The sequence below is a fragment of the Talpa occidentalis genome, unplaced genomic scaffold (genome assembly GCF_014898055.3).
Source record: "Talpa occidentalis isolate TD23 unplaced genomic scaffold, MPIMG_talOcc4v2.1 talOcc4.4, whole genome shotgun sequence".
Taxonomy (NCBI): domain Eukaryota; kingdom Metazoa; phylum Chordata; class Mammalia; order Eulipotyphla; family Talpidae; genus Talpa; species Talpa occidentalis.
In genome coordinates, this window is record NW_023604295.1 from 144,579,648 (window position 1) to 144,591,736 (window position 12,089).

Genomic DNA, 12,089 nt, shown 5'->3' on the forward strand with positions numbered 1-12,089 from the left:
CGCGGGGTGCTCTCCCCAGGAGCCCCGACACCAGCCGCTGGGCAATATTAGCTCCGTGCCCTTGACAACCCACTCCCTCCGGGGAGGTGACTCACAGGTGCAGGCGCTGTCCCCTGAGGGAGGGTCTCCAGCCCGCCAGCCCTCAGGATGGCTGTTCTAACTGCCACCTGCCCACACTTGTGTTTCAGCACTTGGCTCCCGCTCCCGCACCATGAAAGGCCTGCTCTGCGGCCTCCTGCTGCTCAGCCTCTTCTCCAGCGTGTCCAGCAGCTGCCAGGGGGACTGTCTGACCTGCCGGGAGAAGCTCCGCACAGCCCGCGACAGCTTCAGCCTAGAGGTAGGCCCAGAGCACCCCCGCCCACCTCTGGCTCCCCCTCCTCCTGCAGAGCCCACTGGGGGGACGCTTCTCCCCCAGTGGTCATGTGACTTGTGTGCTGTCAGCGGCGAGGAAGCAGGCGTGAGCTGGAGCAACTTCTGAACCCCAGCCCTGTCAGCTTCCCACTGGGCCACGGTCAAGGAAAGGCCTGCGGGGCCACTGTGTGGTTCCCGTTATTAAAACAGTGTCCTCGTGCCGGGGAAGTTGGCAAGTTCAGAGCAGTATGAAAAAAGAAACTTACAACCACCTCTAATCCCACCCATCAGAGAAAGAACCTGGCTTTTTCATACCAAGATAGTTTCCCCAGGTCACCAAGCATTCCATTAGCAATGTTTTAAGTTATTTTTCTCTGGAAACAGTATCCTCTGCTCAACCAGCCTCGGAGTGACGCGTTCCCTCCACTTCTGACATTACAGATAATTCCACGGCGAGCTCTGGTGCCTTTACGTGGCACGTCTTGAACTCGAGGTCAAGTCTGATGTTAAATTTCTTGTCAGGAAATAGCTCTCACTCCAGTCCCGACAGCCAGGCCTCTGCGGTTAACCCAGCCTACCTCCGGGGCCTTTTCCTAGAGGACAAAGCTGCATCTTTTCAAAGATGCCACGTTATCGCTACTTGGCCTTTTGGCTGAGACCAGGTATAAAAGATGCCACGTTTCAAACTCCTCGGCCTGTAAGGGCAACCCAAAGTAACTCCTGTCCCTCGAGGCCAGCGCCCAACGAGAGGGCCCCAGCACTCCTGCGGGATGACACCCTGCGGACACCCGAGCCGATGGCCCGGCAGGCCCAAGCGCTCCGCCCCAGCTCAGGCACGGCCGGCTGTCTGCCTTCTGAACCGTGCTCACCGGCACGTCATGAGGGGTGTCCCTGCCCACCCCGCCCTCCTGCTCCCCAGCCTCGTGGCTTGCACTCGCAGCTGCTCTGTGCTGAGCAGGTGAGGGCACCCAGGCGAGCAGGCAGGGAGCTGCAGCTAGAGGGAGAGGAGACCTCACAATCCCTCCACGGGGCACCAGGCACTGGAGAAGCACAGTGCAGGGAACCCCACCCTAGTCTAGAGCAGAGGGGCCTTGAGGGAACTGAAGTCTCTAAGGCCAAAGGCGATGCGGGTGTGAGGAGGGAGGGCTGCCCGCTTGGGGAGGGGCACACGCACGCAAATGCAGAAAGGGGGGTGATTGCGGAGCTGGTTTGGCCAGGAGACCCAGTGCCATGTCTGAGCAGCCCCCAGAGCATTTTCTCGTACCTCCTGGCTGACTAGAGGTTGAAGGGTCACCTTGGTCTGGTGCAGACTAGTTTTCAGGTGAAGGAGCTGATGGAGAGGGCTCCTCACAGTCACCGCACAGTTAAAGCTCTCGGGTCGCAGCCTAGACCACACTGAAGGTTCCAGCTTCAAAGGCAGCGCCTTCAAGCGCTCCACAGAGCATCGGGGCGGGGGCGGACAGGCCCGCGCCCTCGCTCCCCGCTGCACTACTCGCAGTCACCAGAAGGGGCGACAACCCAAGGGCCCATCCACGATGGAGGAACAAAATGGGGCGTGTCCACGCAGGGGACTGTCACTCAGCCTCCAAGAGGAAGGCGATTCCGACACCTGCTTCAACATGCATGGTGGACCACATCCTAAGTGCCCTCGGCCAGAGAGAAAAGCATGGCGATGGACAGCAGACCGGGCTGGGGGCCGGCCAGGGCTGGGAGGGCCTGGGAGCGGCTGGGAGCCAGTGTTTTATGGAACAGTGTCAGCTATGAAGGGTGAAGGAGGGGCACAGCTGCCTGGCAATGTGACCGTCACGGACGCCACTGGCTCTTTACAAGTGATTGAAATGGCAAGTCTTCTGTTTTGTGTATTTTACGCAAAAGGAGCATAAGGAACTTAACTGTAAGGACATCCCCGGGCCTGAGCTAATGGGTTTCTTTGTGATGAAGTCATCCTTGGGCTTAGGTGATCTTTTTGTGGCAAGACCTCACAGCTGACGGTGAAGCACTCATGCCCTGCCCTTCCCCTTGTACCGAGAAGACAGAGACCCCCAAGCACAAGTCCCTCCTGTCTCGACACCACACGGCGTCTGCGCGCTCGCCCCACCTGCCCCGGAAGTGTCCCTGCTCCTCAATCTCCTTCCTTTAGCCATTGATTTCCCCGCTGGGCCTTCCCCTTCATCTTTCCTTCCCTTTGCTGTCGCTCTTCTTGATGGAGCAATGTGTGCTGGCAACAGACCCCGGTCAAAGAGAGGGCTACTCCCTCGGCGCTCTCGGGCCACACCGACCCCAGAGTCTCCGACTGATTTGCAGGCTGCCTCCTCCCCAACCTGCCTGGCTCTCCCCACTCCGAACCTTCTTTTTCTGCCCCCCCTTCCTCTCCCCGCGCCCAGCCAAGTAATGACCGAGATTCCTGCTTCCTACCTGCACGCACTGTCTCCCACGGAGACGCCATCCAGCTGCCCAGGCTTTCCGCTCTGCCCAGGCGGCAGGTAACTCGCAGAGGTGCAGCCCACCCCTCTCTGCTGGGCTCCAGTCACCTGCTGCCGTTCCTGGAGGTTCCGTCTCCCCTTCCGACACTTCCCACTGCTCCAGGAAGTCCCCGACGCCTGGCACACACGTCTCCTTCCTCCCTCGTGCAGTGAACCTACTCACACTTCAAAACCCAGACGAGGTTCAACCCTGTGAGAAGGGAACCCTCGGGCAACTCTCCACCCCCTGTGCTGGGTCAGCGGTTGGTCTCCGCTGTCTTCCTGCACGCTTCCTGCACGCTTCCTGCACGCTTCCTGCACGCTTCCTGCACGCTTCCTGGCCCGGCTGCTCTTGATTGCCCGGTGGAATGAGAGCTTTGGCCTCCTAGTGGGCTCCCCCATTGCCGGGGCTGCCAAGTTTTTACATTGTCTTTCAACCCAGTAAAGAATTGGGAATGTGTTTGCGTTTCTCTTTAACATCTTAGTCTCTGGGGGCCAGAAGCACCGCTGGCTTGACTTCTGTGAAATATCCCCAGAAAGTGACCGGGCACAGCTCACGGTGAGGGGTAAGCCTCACGGTGCCCACTGGCCCCCCAAGAACACGGCTGTCTGGATGTTTTGTGTCTATCTTGCTTTTACCTTTATCTTAGGTTTAAAAGTAAGTTTGATGAAACGCTAGAAAGTAGACAACCATGTCTCATTTCTGAACCTTGCCACCCTTGAGTATGTCTGCTCTGTGAATGATGACTGGGTGGGGGGGGTCCTGATATTTCAGCAAAGGTCACCTCCCAAAACCCTCCATCAGATTAGGCAATTTTCTGTGTAGGGCCAGCAGGGAGGCTGGCATGCAAGGAGACAGGCACCAGCTGGGCAGGGCTGGGGGGCAGGCAGGCAACGGAGTCTCCCAGCCCCCCACGAATCTCTATGCTCTTTCTCTGGGCTCTCTCTTGCACGTCCTCTCATTTCGTGGTCTCACCTCTTCTGTAGTCACACTGCTCGTCCTCTCATGGCTGCACTGTTGCAGCTTTTAGCCTGCCTCTAGGCTCAGGTGTGCACACTTATGCATGTGCACGCACACACCCATCCTCCAGGTGTTCACAATCAGGCACTCATGTCTACACCCAAGCTCCCAAGCACCTCCTGCATTAGCACAACAGGGCCACGGATGATGGCCACAGAGGCTCGTGATGTAAAAAGCCTTGTTAATTCATTTACCCTAAACTCAGCTATTCCCAGGGCCTTCTAGAACCTTGGCTTCATCAAGAATCTGTTTGTAGTGGCAGGAAGGCAGAGAGCAGGATCTCTATGATCCAAGCAGATGGTTAAGGAGGATCCTGGAGCCCTCAGTGGCTTTTCAGACTTTTATTGCACTTTTTACAAGGCAGAGGGGCTAAGGGGCCTGGAGGCTGACAGGCCTCCCAGCCCCTGGCAAATCTTCACTCTTTCTGCTTCTCTGTTGGCTCTGCTCTCGTTCTGTTGCTCTCATTCTTCTTCTCGTTATGCTGGCGTCCCCAGGACGCCACCCCTATAAGCCCTGTCTCAGCCCAGGCGTGCCCACCTATGCATGCCCACACCCTACTCCAGGTGCCTGCCATCAGGCATGCACGTAGGACCGCAGGGATCCATCATTAATGCTAATGGCGGGAGGGTGGGAAAGCCTGATAATTTTTCACTTGTCCTACAATTTCTCCCTCCAGGTCAATGGCCCGAGTATGACTGGCTCTTAGATTATCGTTTTGATGGCTAAATAGCCCCCGCCTCCAAGCCCACAGCAAGGTTCTGGCCCCCAGCTGGTTGTGAGTGGCCCGGAGGCCACCAACTCAAGTAGGAAAAGCTCCATTCGTTGTTCGAGAGACAGAGAGGATGACCCAGTGAAGGTCTGGGGGAATTTATTTAAAACAGCAAAATCACCTCCTTCTGGTAGTTCCTTCTGTCTTTATTACATGGACACTCGGTAGCAAAGTGCAGCTGTCCTTTGTCTCTGGGCGGTGCTGTTCGTCGGCTGCGCTACCAGCGTTCGCCCTCATGTCCCAGCAAAACCCCCTAAAGTAAATCTCCCAACTGTCTCTTGGTTAGTGGTGGTTTGAGACTTGAATGGCAGAAACAACAATATCAAAGAGCTGCTGCTTTTCCTTGCAATGGGCTCATGTCTTCCCAAATCGTTTATCCCCAACATCCAAATGGCTCTTTGCTCAGTTCCACTTAAGTCCAGCTTTACAGATGGATGCAGTGCCAATCTGAGACCTCCCAGATGCTCATCCACATTCCGGCCAGGCCTGCAGTGTGGGCTGTGAAAGTGCGTCTAGCTTGCTTAACAGGCCATTAACCCATCTCTGGAAAGAGGCTGGTGGGTCCCTCAGACCCGAGAGTTGGGTATTTAGCTCATAGGCCCATCTGGTGCCACAAATGCTGTTGTGAATTTGGAGTACTCCTATTTGCCTAAAACATCTCCTAAATTGAGAGTTGAGATGATTATTTTAGTGCCTGATTCATCTAACAGGATGTTGAGTCTCAATATGCATCTGGTCTGATCACAGAATTTCATTTTCTCTGATTGACATACAACCCAATCACCATCTGGGCTTAGAAGCCCAGGGGCTTGCAGAAGATCTGATAGCCTCTAGGCTAACAGTGTCCACCTGTTTCTGTAAATTGAAGGCTCAAAACCACTCAGCAGGCACTTGGGGCTCCTGTTCAGTGAGCACTGGACCAAATGTGCCCCAAAGGCCATTTCAGCTCCCAAAATCGACAACCTGGGTTTTCTGGAGCTGCCAGTGCTCCCCCCCGGACACAGTGGGTAGGAGTTCTCAGACTCCCCACCAAGGACCATTGTATGGGGTTTGCCCTGTGCATTGTAGGCACCCTTGGCCTCTACTCTCTAGATAATTGTAGCAACCCTGCCCAGCCTAACAGGTGACAACCAAAAATGTCTGCAGACATGGCCTGAGGTCCCCTGAGGGACAGAACGCCCCCAGTTGGGCCCACTGCTATAGAGAAATAACCCAGCAGGGTTACGATCTGAAAGAACACACGGCCAATGGCCCTACCTGGCTGTCTCCAAGGGGCAAGCCCAAACAGACCCAGGGGCTCTCCCGGAGGAGCCTGGCCAGTGAGTTCCGTGACAGCGTCTCCCTCCACAGAGCGAGCTCCACAGTGGGCTTGTCAGCGTGTGGTCCAGCCTCAGAGGCCCTGAGCGCTGGCCAAACGCGCAAGTTCCTGGGCTCCATCCCGGTAGACGGAGGCCCGCTCTCCAGGGTGCAGGTGAAGGATATGCTTTCTACGCAAGTCCAGGAGCACCCTGAAAGAACATCCCAGTGCAGCCCACGGCTGCACATTCTGCCTCCTCATCTAGGCAAGTTGTCCATCATGTCTTCACGCCTAGCGACGCCGTGAGTGTCCCGAAGGGGCAGCTGCTCTGCATGCCTGACTTGGCCCCAACAATCGGTCTCTGCATCTCTGAGAAAATCTAACCAGAAAAGACACTAGAAAGACTGGAGCTTGCATTTCAGTAGGTGCCAGTAGCCCCACATTGGCAGAGGCTGCTCCTGGGACCCTGACAGTGAAGGAGGGGGCACCCCTGGAGACAGCCTGCTCTGGCCCAGGAAGGAGCCGCTCCCCTGCGGACCTTGCCTCTTGGCCTCATGGGGTCCTGCTCGCCCTCATTTCCACGCGTTCCCATTGCAAACTTGCCAGGTGGCTGCTAGATGTCCTGGCTGAGACCGAAAGTGGGTTCCTGTAAGGTCCTATGTTCCCCTACATTGTGCTCTTGGGCAGCTGCTGAGCCCCCCGTGACCAGCACAGACCGGACCCCACCATGGGCTCTGAGCCCGTTCACAAAGGCCTGAGCTTTGAAAAACAGGTTTTAATCTCTGGCTCTGTTCCTCAGGGACTGAAGTGGGTCTTGAAATCCTGCTTTTTCAGTCTACAGACTATGTGGGCTCCCCCGGGTGTGGGGTCCCAGGGCCAGGTGTTGCTTGCGGAAGGTCCCCCCAGAGCTGGCACGAGGCGCACGTGTGGCCAATGCGCAGGAAGCACTGGGCCTGGGTGACGCGATGCAGGGCCCCCCCACTCCCTGGGGTGCTCGGTCTCTGTCCGCACTGGCAGCTCCGCCTGGCGAGCCGGCTGGTAGAGGCCCGGGAGGCAGGCAGACTCCCTGCGGGACGGCCCGCGGCAAGCAGAGGACCCGCCGTGTCCCCAGGGCCGGGCTTCCAGAGAGCCGTGGGCCGCCCGCAGGACGCGCGAGGTTGGCGCGCGGGCATTTCCACCCCGGAAGGGGCTCCTTTGCTTTCATGAGAGTCCCACGAGCCCGTGACCCAAGAGGCTGGGTCTAGAGGGACAGACAACCCCAGCGAGCAAGGCGCCGCCACATGCCCGGGGTATGAGGACGGCAGCTCTGGTTCCACCAGCTGCAACGCTCCTCCCGGGGCCTCGCGCTCTGGTCGGGTTTCCTCCTCCCTCCCCGTCTCAGCTGAGCACAGAGTGGCTCCTCGACTAACCCCGCTCAAGGCAATGCGCCTCCTCTGAAACGCCCCCCTTGCAGGAGGCAGATGAGCTGGGGGCACGGCCATGCAGGAAGAGGCAGGACGCGGGGTGCGGGAGCTCGGGTGAGCCTGAGGCCCGGGGCGCACCCTGCCTGCCCCACGGAGGTGGGCGTGGGGAGAATCAGACAGAAGACTGGAGGACGGGCAGGGCTGTGGATGGAGCAGAGACCCCAACATCCTGCCCAGTCTGGAGTATTTTATGGACAGAGAAGACCTGGCAGTTGGGGCAGGCGACAGCGTGATCAGAGTCTCTCCAGGAAAACTGCTCCGAGAGGCCTGTCCGGTGGACCACGGCAGCAAAGATCAGAGACGGCGCCATCAGCTGGAGGCCCTGGACCCGAGGCCATGCTTGGCAGAGGGGTGGCAAGAAGGGAGCAGGCGTGTGCACTGCAGGGGCCGGGGCCGTGAGCAGGGGGACGGGCAGACCTGGGGTTCTAAGCGGGGGACGAGGCGCCAGAGAGAGCTGAGGGAAGGGCGGGTGTGAGTGAGGAAAGCCTGTTAGCTGGGACTTGAGTTCACCTCCTGGCACCCGAGACCTAATCTAACGTCCGCTAAGGGCAGCGGGGCCCTGGGTTCCCCGTGCCGCAGCCAGGAGGGGGACGCCAGGCTGGTCTGGCGGCTCTACCATGCCCCCGCCGCCCCTCCCCTGCCTGCTCGGCCTGCGCGCAGCTTCCAGCTCAGGTGCCCGCGGGTGCCCGTCCTCCACGCCCCCTCGCGCTGCCACGGGGGCCCGCCGGCCGGCAGCCAACATGTCCACATCCCGAGAAGGAAGCTGGAGGAAGAGGGGGAGGCTGCTCCTCCCAGCCAGCCCAGCCGGAGCGGTGGGACCGCAGCAGCTGAGCTGTCGGGGCTCAGGGCTGGGCGGACAGCCCGAGAGGCGTGTGGTCTAAGCTACCTGCACCTCTCGCTCCCTGGTTAGGGGTCTGCTGGGGAACTTCCACGGCACCCGTGCCCCTCTGCACACCTGGGGCCAAGGGCTGGCTCCCCAGCCGGGGGCTAGGAGGCACACCCCAGTCTTCTGACATCGCACGTGCCGGGGCCCGGCTTTGAGCTGGCACTCTGCAGGCCGGGCGCCCGCTCCCCGGTCTGACCGAGGGCTCCGTGGTTTTCTGCGGACCATGACGACAAGATCAGGCTCGACTGGGATGTTCACTTGGCTAAGCCAGAGGCACCCAGAGGGGCGTTCAGGTGAAGCCAAAACAGCAAAGAGGAAGAAGAGGCAGAGGCAGAGGCTTCCAGGAGACCCAACCAGAGGCAGGAACTCAGGCAGGTGGGCGCGCCGCCCCCCCTCCCCCGGCGCCTGGCGGGGCAGAGCAGACGCTGCTGGCCGGAGAGCTCTGCTTCCTTTGACTGCCGCCCTGCCCCACTGGGAAGGGATTGTCCAGCCCGCCTACCTTGACCCCCATTTTCTATAATTGAGGCACAGTTAGTGTATGAGGAGTGAAAAATTAACACCAGAGACCTTAAAGTAACCATGAGGATTTGTATCCTTTGACATGCCCGATTGCTTAAAGCCAGAAAAGATCAAAACAAAGTTCTCCTGAGGGGCGGCCCTCACAAGCTATGTTTGCCTCCAACCCCCAGGCAGGCTCAGGCAGGGTGCCCCTGGGGTGTTAACTAGCATGTCCCCTCTGGGGGGCTGTTAACCACCGCCCTGAGCCTGTGCTCATTTGTGAAATGCCAGAGCTGGGCCAGAGTGTGTTTCTTTCCGTTTTGGAAATTCTGTGAAGCTACAGGCCCCGCTGCAGCGCAGCACCCGAGACACTGTGCCAGCACCTGCGCTGGAGCCACAGGACCGGTCGACAGAGGCTTGTCTCGCCCCCGCCCCACCCTTGTCCCCCCCCCCACCTTTCTCTGCAGGTGTGCGTCCTCGGGTGTGAAGGGAAGCTCTTCGCCAGCCCCCTCTGGACTCCATGTGTCAAGGCCATGGCCAGGGGCACCTGGCAGCTCGGCCCTGTTGACCCAAAGCAGGCGGCCGCTGTCCCGGACCCGCCCAGGGCCTCGGCGACTGAGACGCAGCACCTGAAGCGCCTGCCCCGCGTCCGGAGCCTCGTGCCAGCCCCGGACACAGCCCAGCCCGGAGGGGAGGAGGCCGCCGAGGCGGAGCAGAAGCAGCTGCAGAAGCGGTTCGGGGGCTTCACGGGGGCTCGGAAGTCGGCCCGGAAGCTGGCCAACCAGAAGCGGTTCAGCGAGTTTATGCGGCAGTACCTGGTCCTGAGCCTGCAGTCCAGCCAGCGCCGGCGCACCCTGCAGCAGAACCGCAGGGCCCAGTGAGGGTGCCCTGCCCGCGGCACCGGCCGCGCAACTCACGAGTGAGGTGGGCATGGAGGCGCGGGCCCAGAAGAAACCCGACCCCCAGCTGTCAGAGCACCTTAGCCCCCAATACACACCCCCCCCACTCAAGGTGTTCGGCTCCTGGGGAGCCTGGGAGGTAAAGTCACCTCCCTGCCTCCTGCCGCCCCTTCTCCAGGGAACAAAGATTTGCCCAGGATTGCTGGGGGTAGGGGGCTGATGGCTGCCTTTTAGAGTTTGGTTACCATGGGGATAATAGTAGTATGTTAAGATAACTAATTCCTCGTTGGCTCTCGGGGAGCTTAGTTACTATGGGGACAGTTAAGTGGACCAAGTCACTACTCGGTTGCCATAGCAACCGCTCAGTTCACCTTTCCTGAGTCTTAATCTGCAGGAAGTGATAGCTGAGCCTCCCCTGAGCCCTTCGCTGTGACTCAGACGGTGGCCACGGCCACGGCTGTGCTGTGCCACCTCCAGAGTGTGCTCAGCCCCTCCCCGGGCCCTACACCAGGGGACCGGACTTCATGGAAGCCACTCAGCTTGCACACGCGCCCCTCGTGTTAGGACCAGGAGTCTTCATTTCTGCTTCTCTTGCCTCCTCTCCTCATGTGTCCTTCCCACCACCTGGGCAGAGACGGGCTGATGCCTTGGGGTCCATGGCACTGCGACCCAGCGAGGCCTGGAGAAGTGGACCCCACAGACCAGCAGCTTTTAGGACAGTGGCTCCCCTCACTGCGTCTTCTTCCCAGTGGCATCTGTGCCCTCTTTCTTTTTGCATTTAGTTTTGCCTGCACCTTACCCCTCTCTGCCTTCTTCTGGTCTTTTCTTCCCCACCTGCCCACTTGCCCATGGGCCCATAATTCACCCCAGACAATTAACATCGAGGACCCTCTTTTATCGTCCATCATTGCTGAGTCAAACTCAGCTTCCCCAGCCCATCTGCCTACACTCACATCTCACAATACCCGACATTAGGAACAAGCACATCTAAGGAAATCCCAACCACCAAGCATCCATGCCTCGATTCATTATAGAACATGGCTGTCTGTGGCGTGTGGAACCTCTCCTGAAATAAGTGGAGAAACTTGCACCAGCCGATCTAATCAGCTGGCACCATCATCTCACAGCCTCACCCAACTTTCCCTGACTGAGACAGAAAGCAGTATGTGCTGTGTGGCTTGCTGTACGTGAACAGTAACCAGATCATTCATGATTTTCCTTCTGAGTCTATGGAGACACGTGTTCACCGGCAGCAGCCACGCTGCAGCTTGCCGGGAGCCACGTGGCTCTTTGCAGGAAGGCTGGCTTCTCTGCAACAGGCCTGTCACCGTACAGGACATGTGTTAAGTTGTGAGATGCCTGCATGACTATTTTAGCAGAATGACTCATCTCCAAAGACCCTGAGGTCACCTGCATGGCTTTGAAGCCATCCGCTGGGACCCTTAGCCAGCGGTCTGTTTCTCCCTCAGCCCGAGCAGCCCAGCACTGCGGATAACCCTTTCAGGAGCATGGATCAAATTCTTTCCAATTTTAAAGACAGTCTCTAAAGTGGCTCTACGGGGCATGAAGCTCAGGTGCCATTCCGAACTGCCACTGTTTTCTTTACCGAAGGACAGCCTCAAATCAGTCACATTTGCAGCAATTTATTAAAACAAAAAGCTTATTTGAGCCCCTATTCAGGCAATTGGTTTTTCTAATTTTCTCCCCAGCTTCCCACTGGGAGGCACCACAACAAAGCTGGTAAGTAGCTTCTGTTTGAGATGCAGCATTCTCCAGGGACGCTCTGGAAACAGAAGCCAGCTCTCTTGGGGGTTACATTCACCCCGGTCTCCTTCGGCCGCCATCTTGTTTCTGTGTTTCCACACTTTCAATGTGACTGACTTCGATATGGAAACATCTTCACGGGTCTGCAGCAGGAGGCTTGCATCTCACCTCTGTTCATCTATACACACCCCAACCAGCCCTGCTCTCGCTGGAGAGTCCTCCCTTTGGGGGAGCTCCTGTAGCCAGAGCTGCTCTGGACTTATGAGCTGCTCCCACTCTAGGAGGCTGGAGGTCATGGGCCACCCAATGCCAAAATGAGGTGAAGAACCCTATTCGGGAAGTATAATGACATCCTAGGATGAGGAGGGCACTTGGGGTGCAGAACAGTGGAAAGGGGACCTCCGATCTCTGTAGCTACTTCCCCTTCCCTGACCCCATACGGTCATGCCTCACTTAATGGCAGGGAAACTTGGAGACACGTGACATTCATTAGAAGCCGTTCTTGTCCAAAGGTCATCAAGTGAAATCGCGCCACACTAGACAGCGCCGCCCCAGGCTCCTGAACCGTCAGGTCCAGCCTGTGGGGGCCGCATCCCAGGTGTGGTCTGTCTTTGACTGAAATGTCATGAAGCAACTCTTGACCATGTTGTGCTGTTTTTGCTGCTCCAGGCCTCGACCC

At 58.3% G+C, this 12,089-nt stretch overlaps 1 protein-coding gene across 1 annotated transcript; it reads left to right on the plus strand.

Moving 5' to 3' along the window:
* The first annotated feature begins 211 nt into the window (after positions 1-211).
* Positions 212-9,628, plus strand: PNOC (prepronociceptin). Its single transcript, XM_037526713.1, has 2 exons — positions 212-337; positions 9,215-9,628. Exons 1-2 carry the CDS (start codon positions 212-214, stop codon positions 9,626-9,628), a joined length of 540 nt encoding a protein of 179 aa, XP_037382610.1.
* The last annotated feature ends 2,461 nt before the right edge of the window (positions 9,629-12,089 follow it).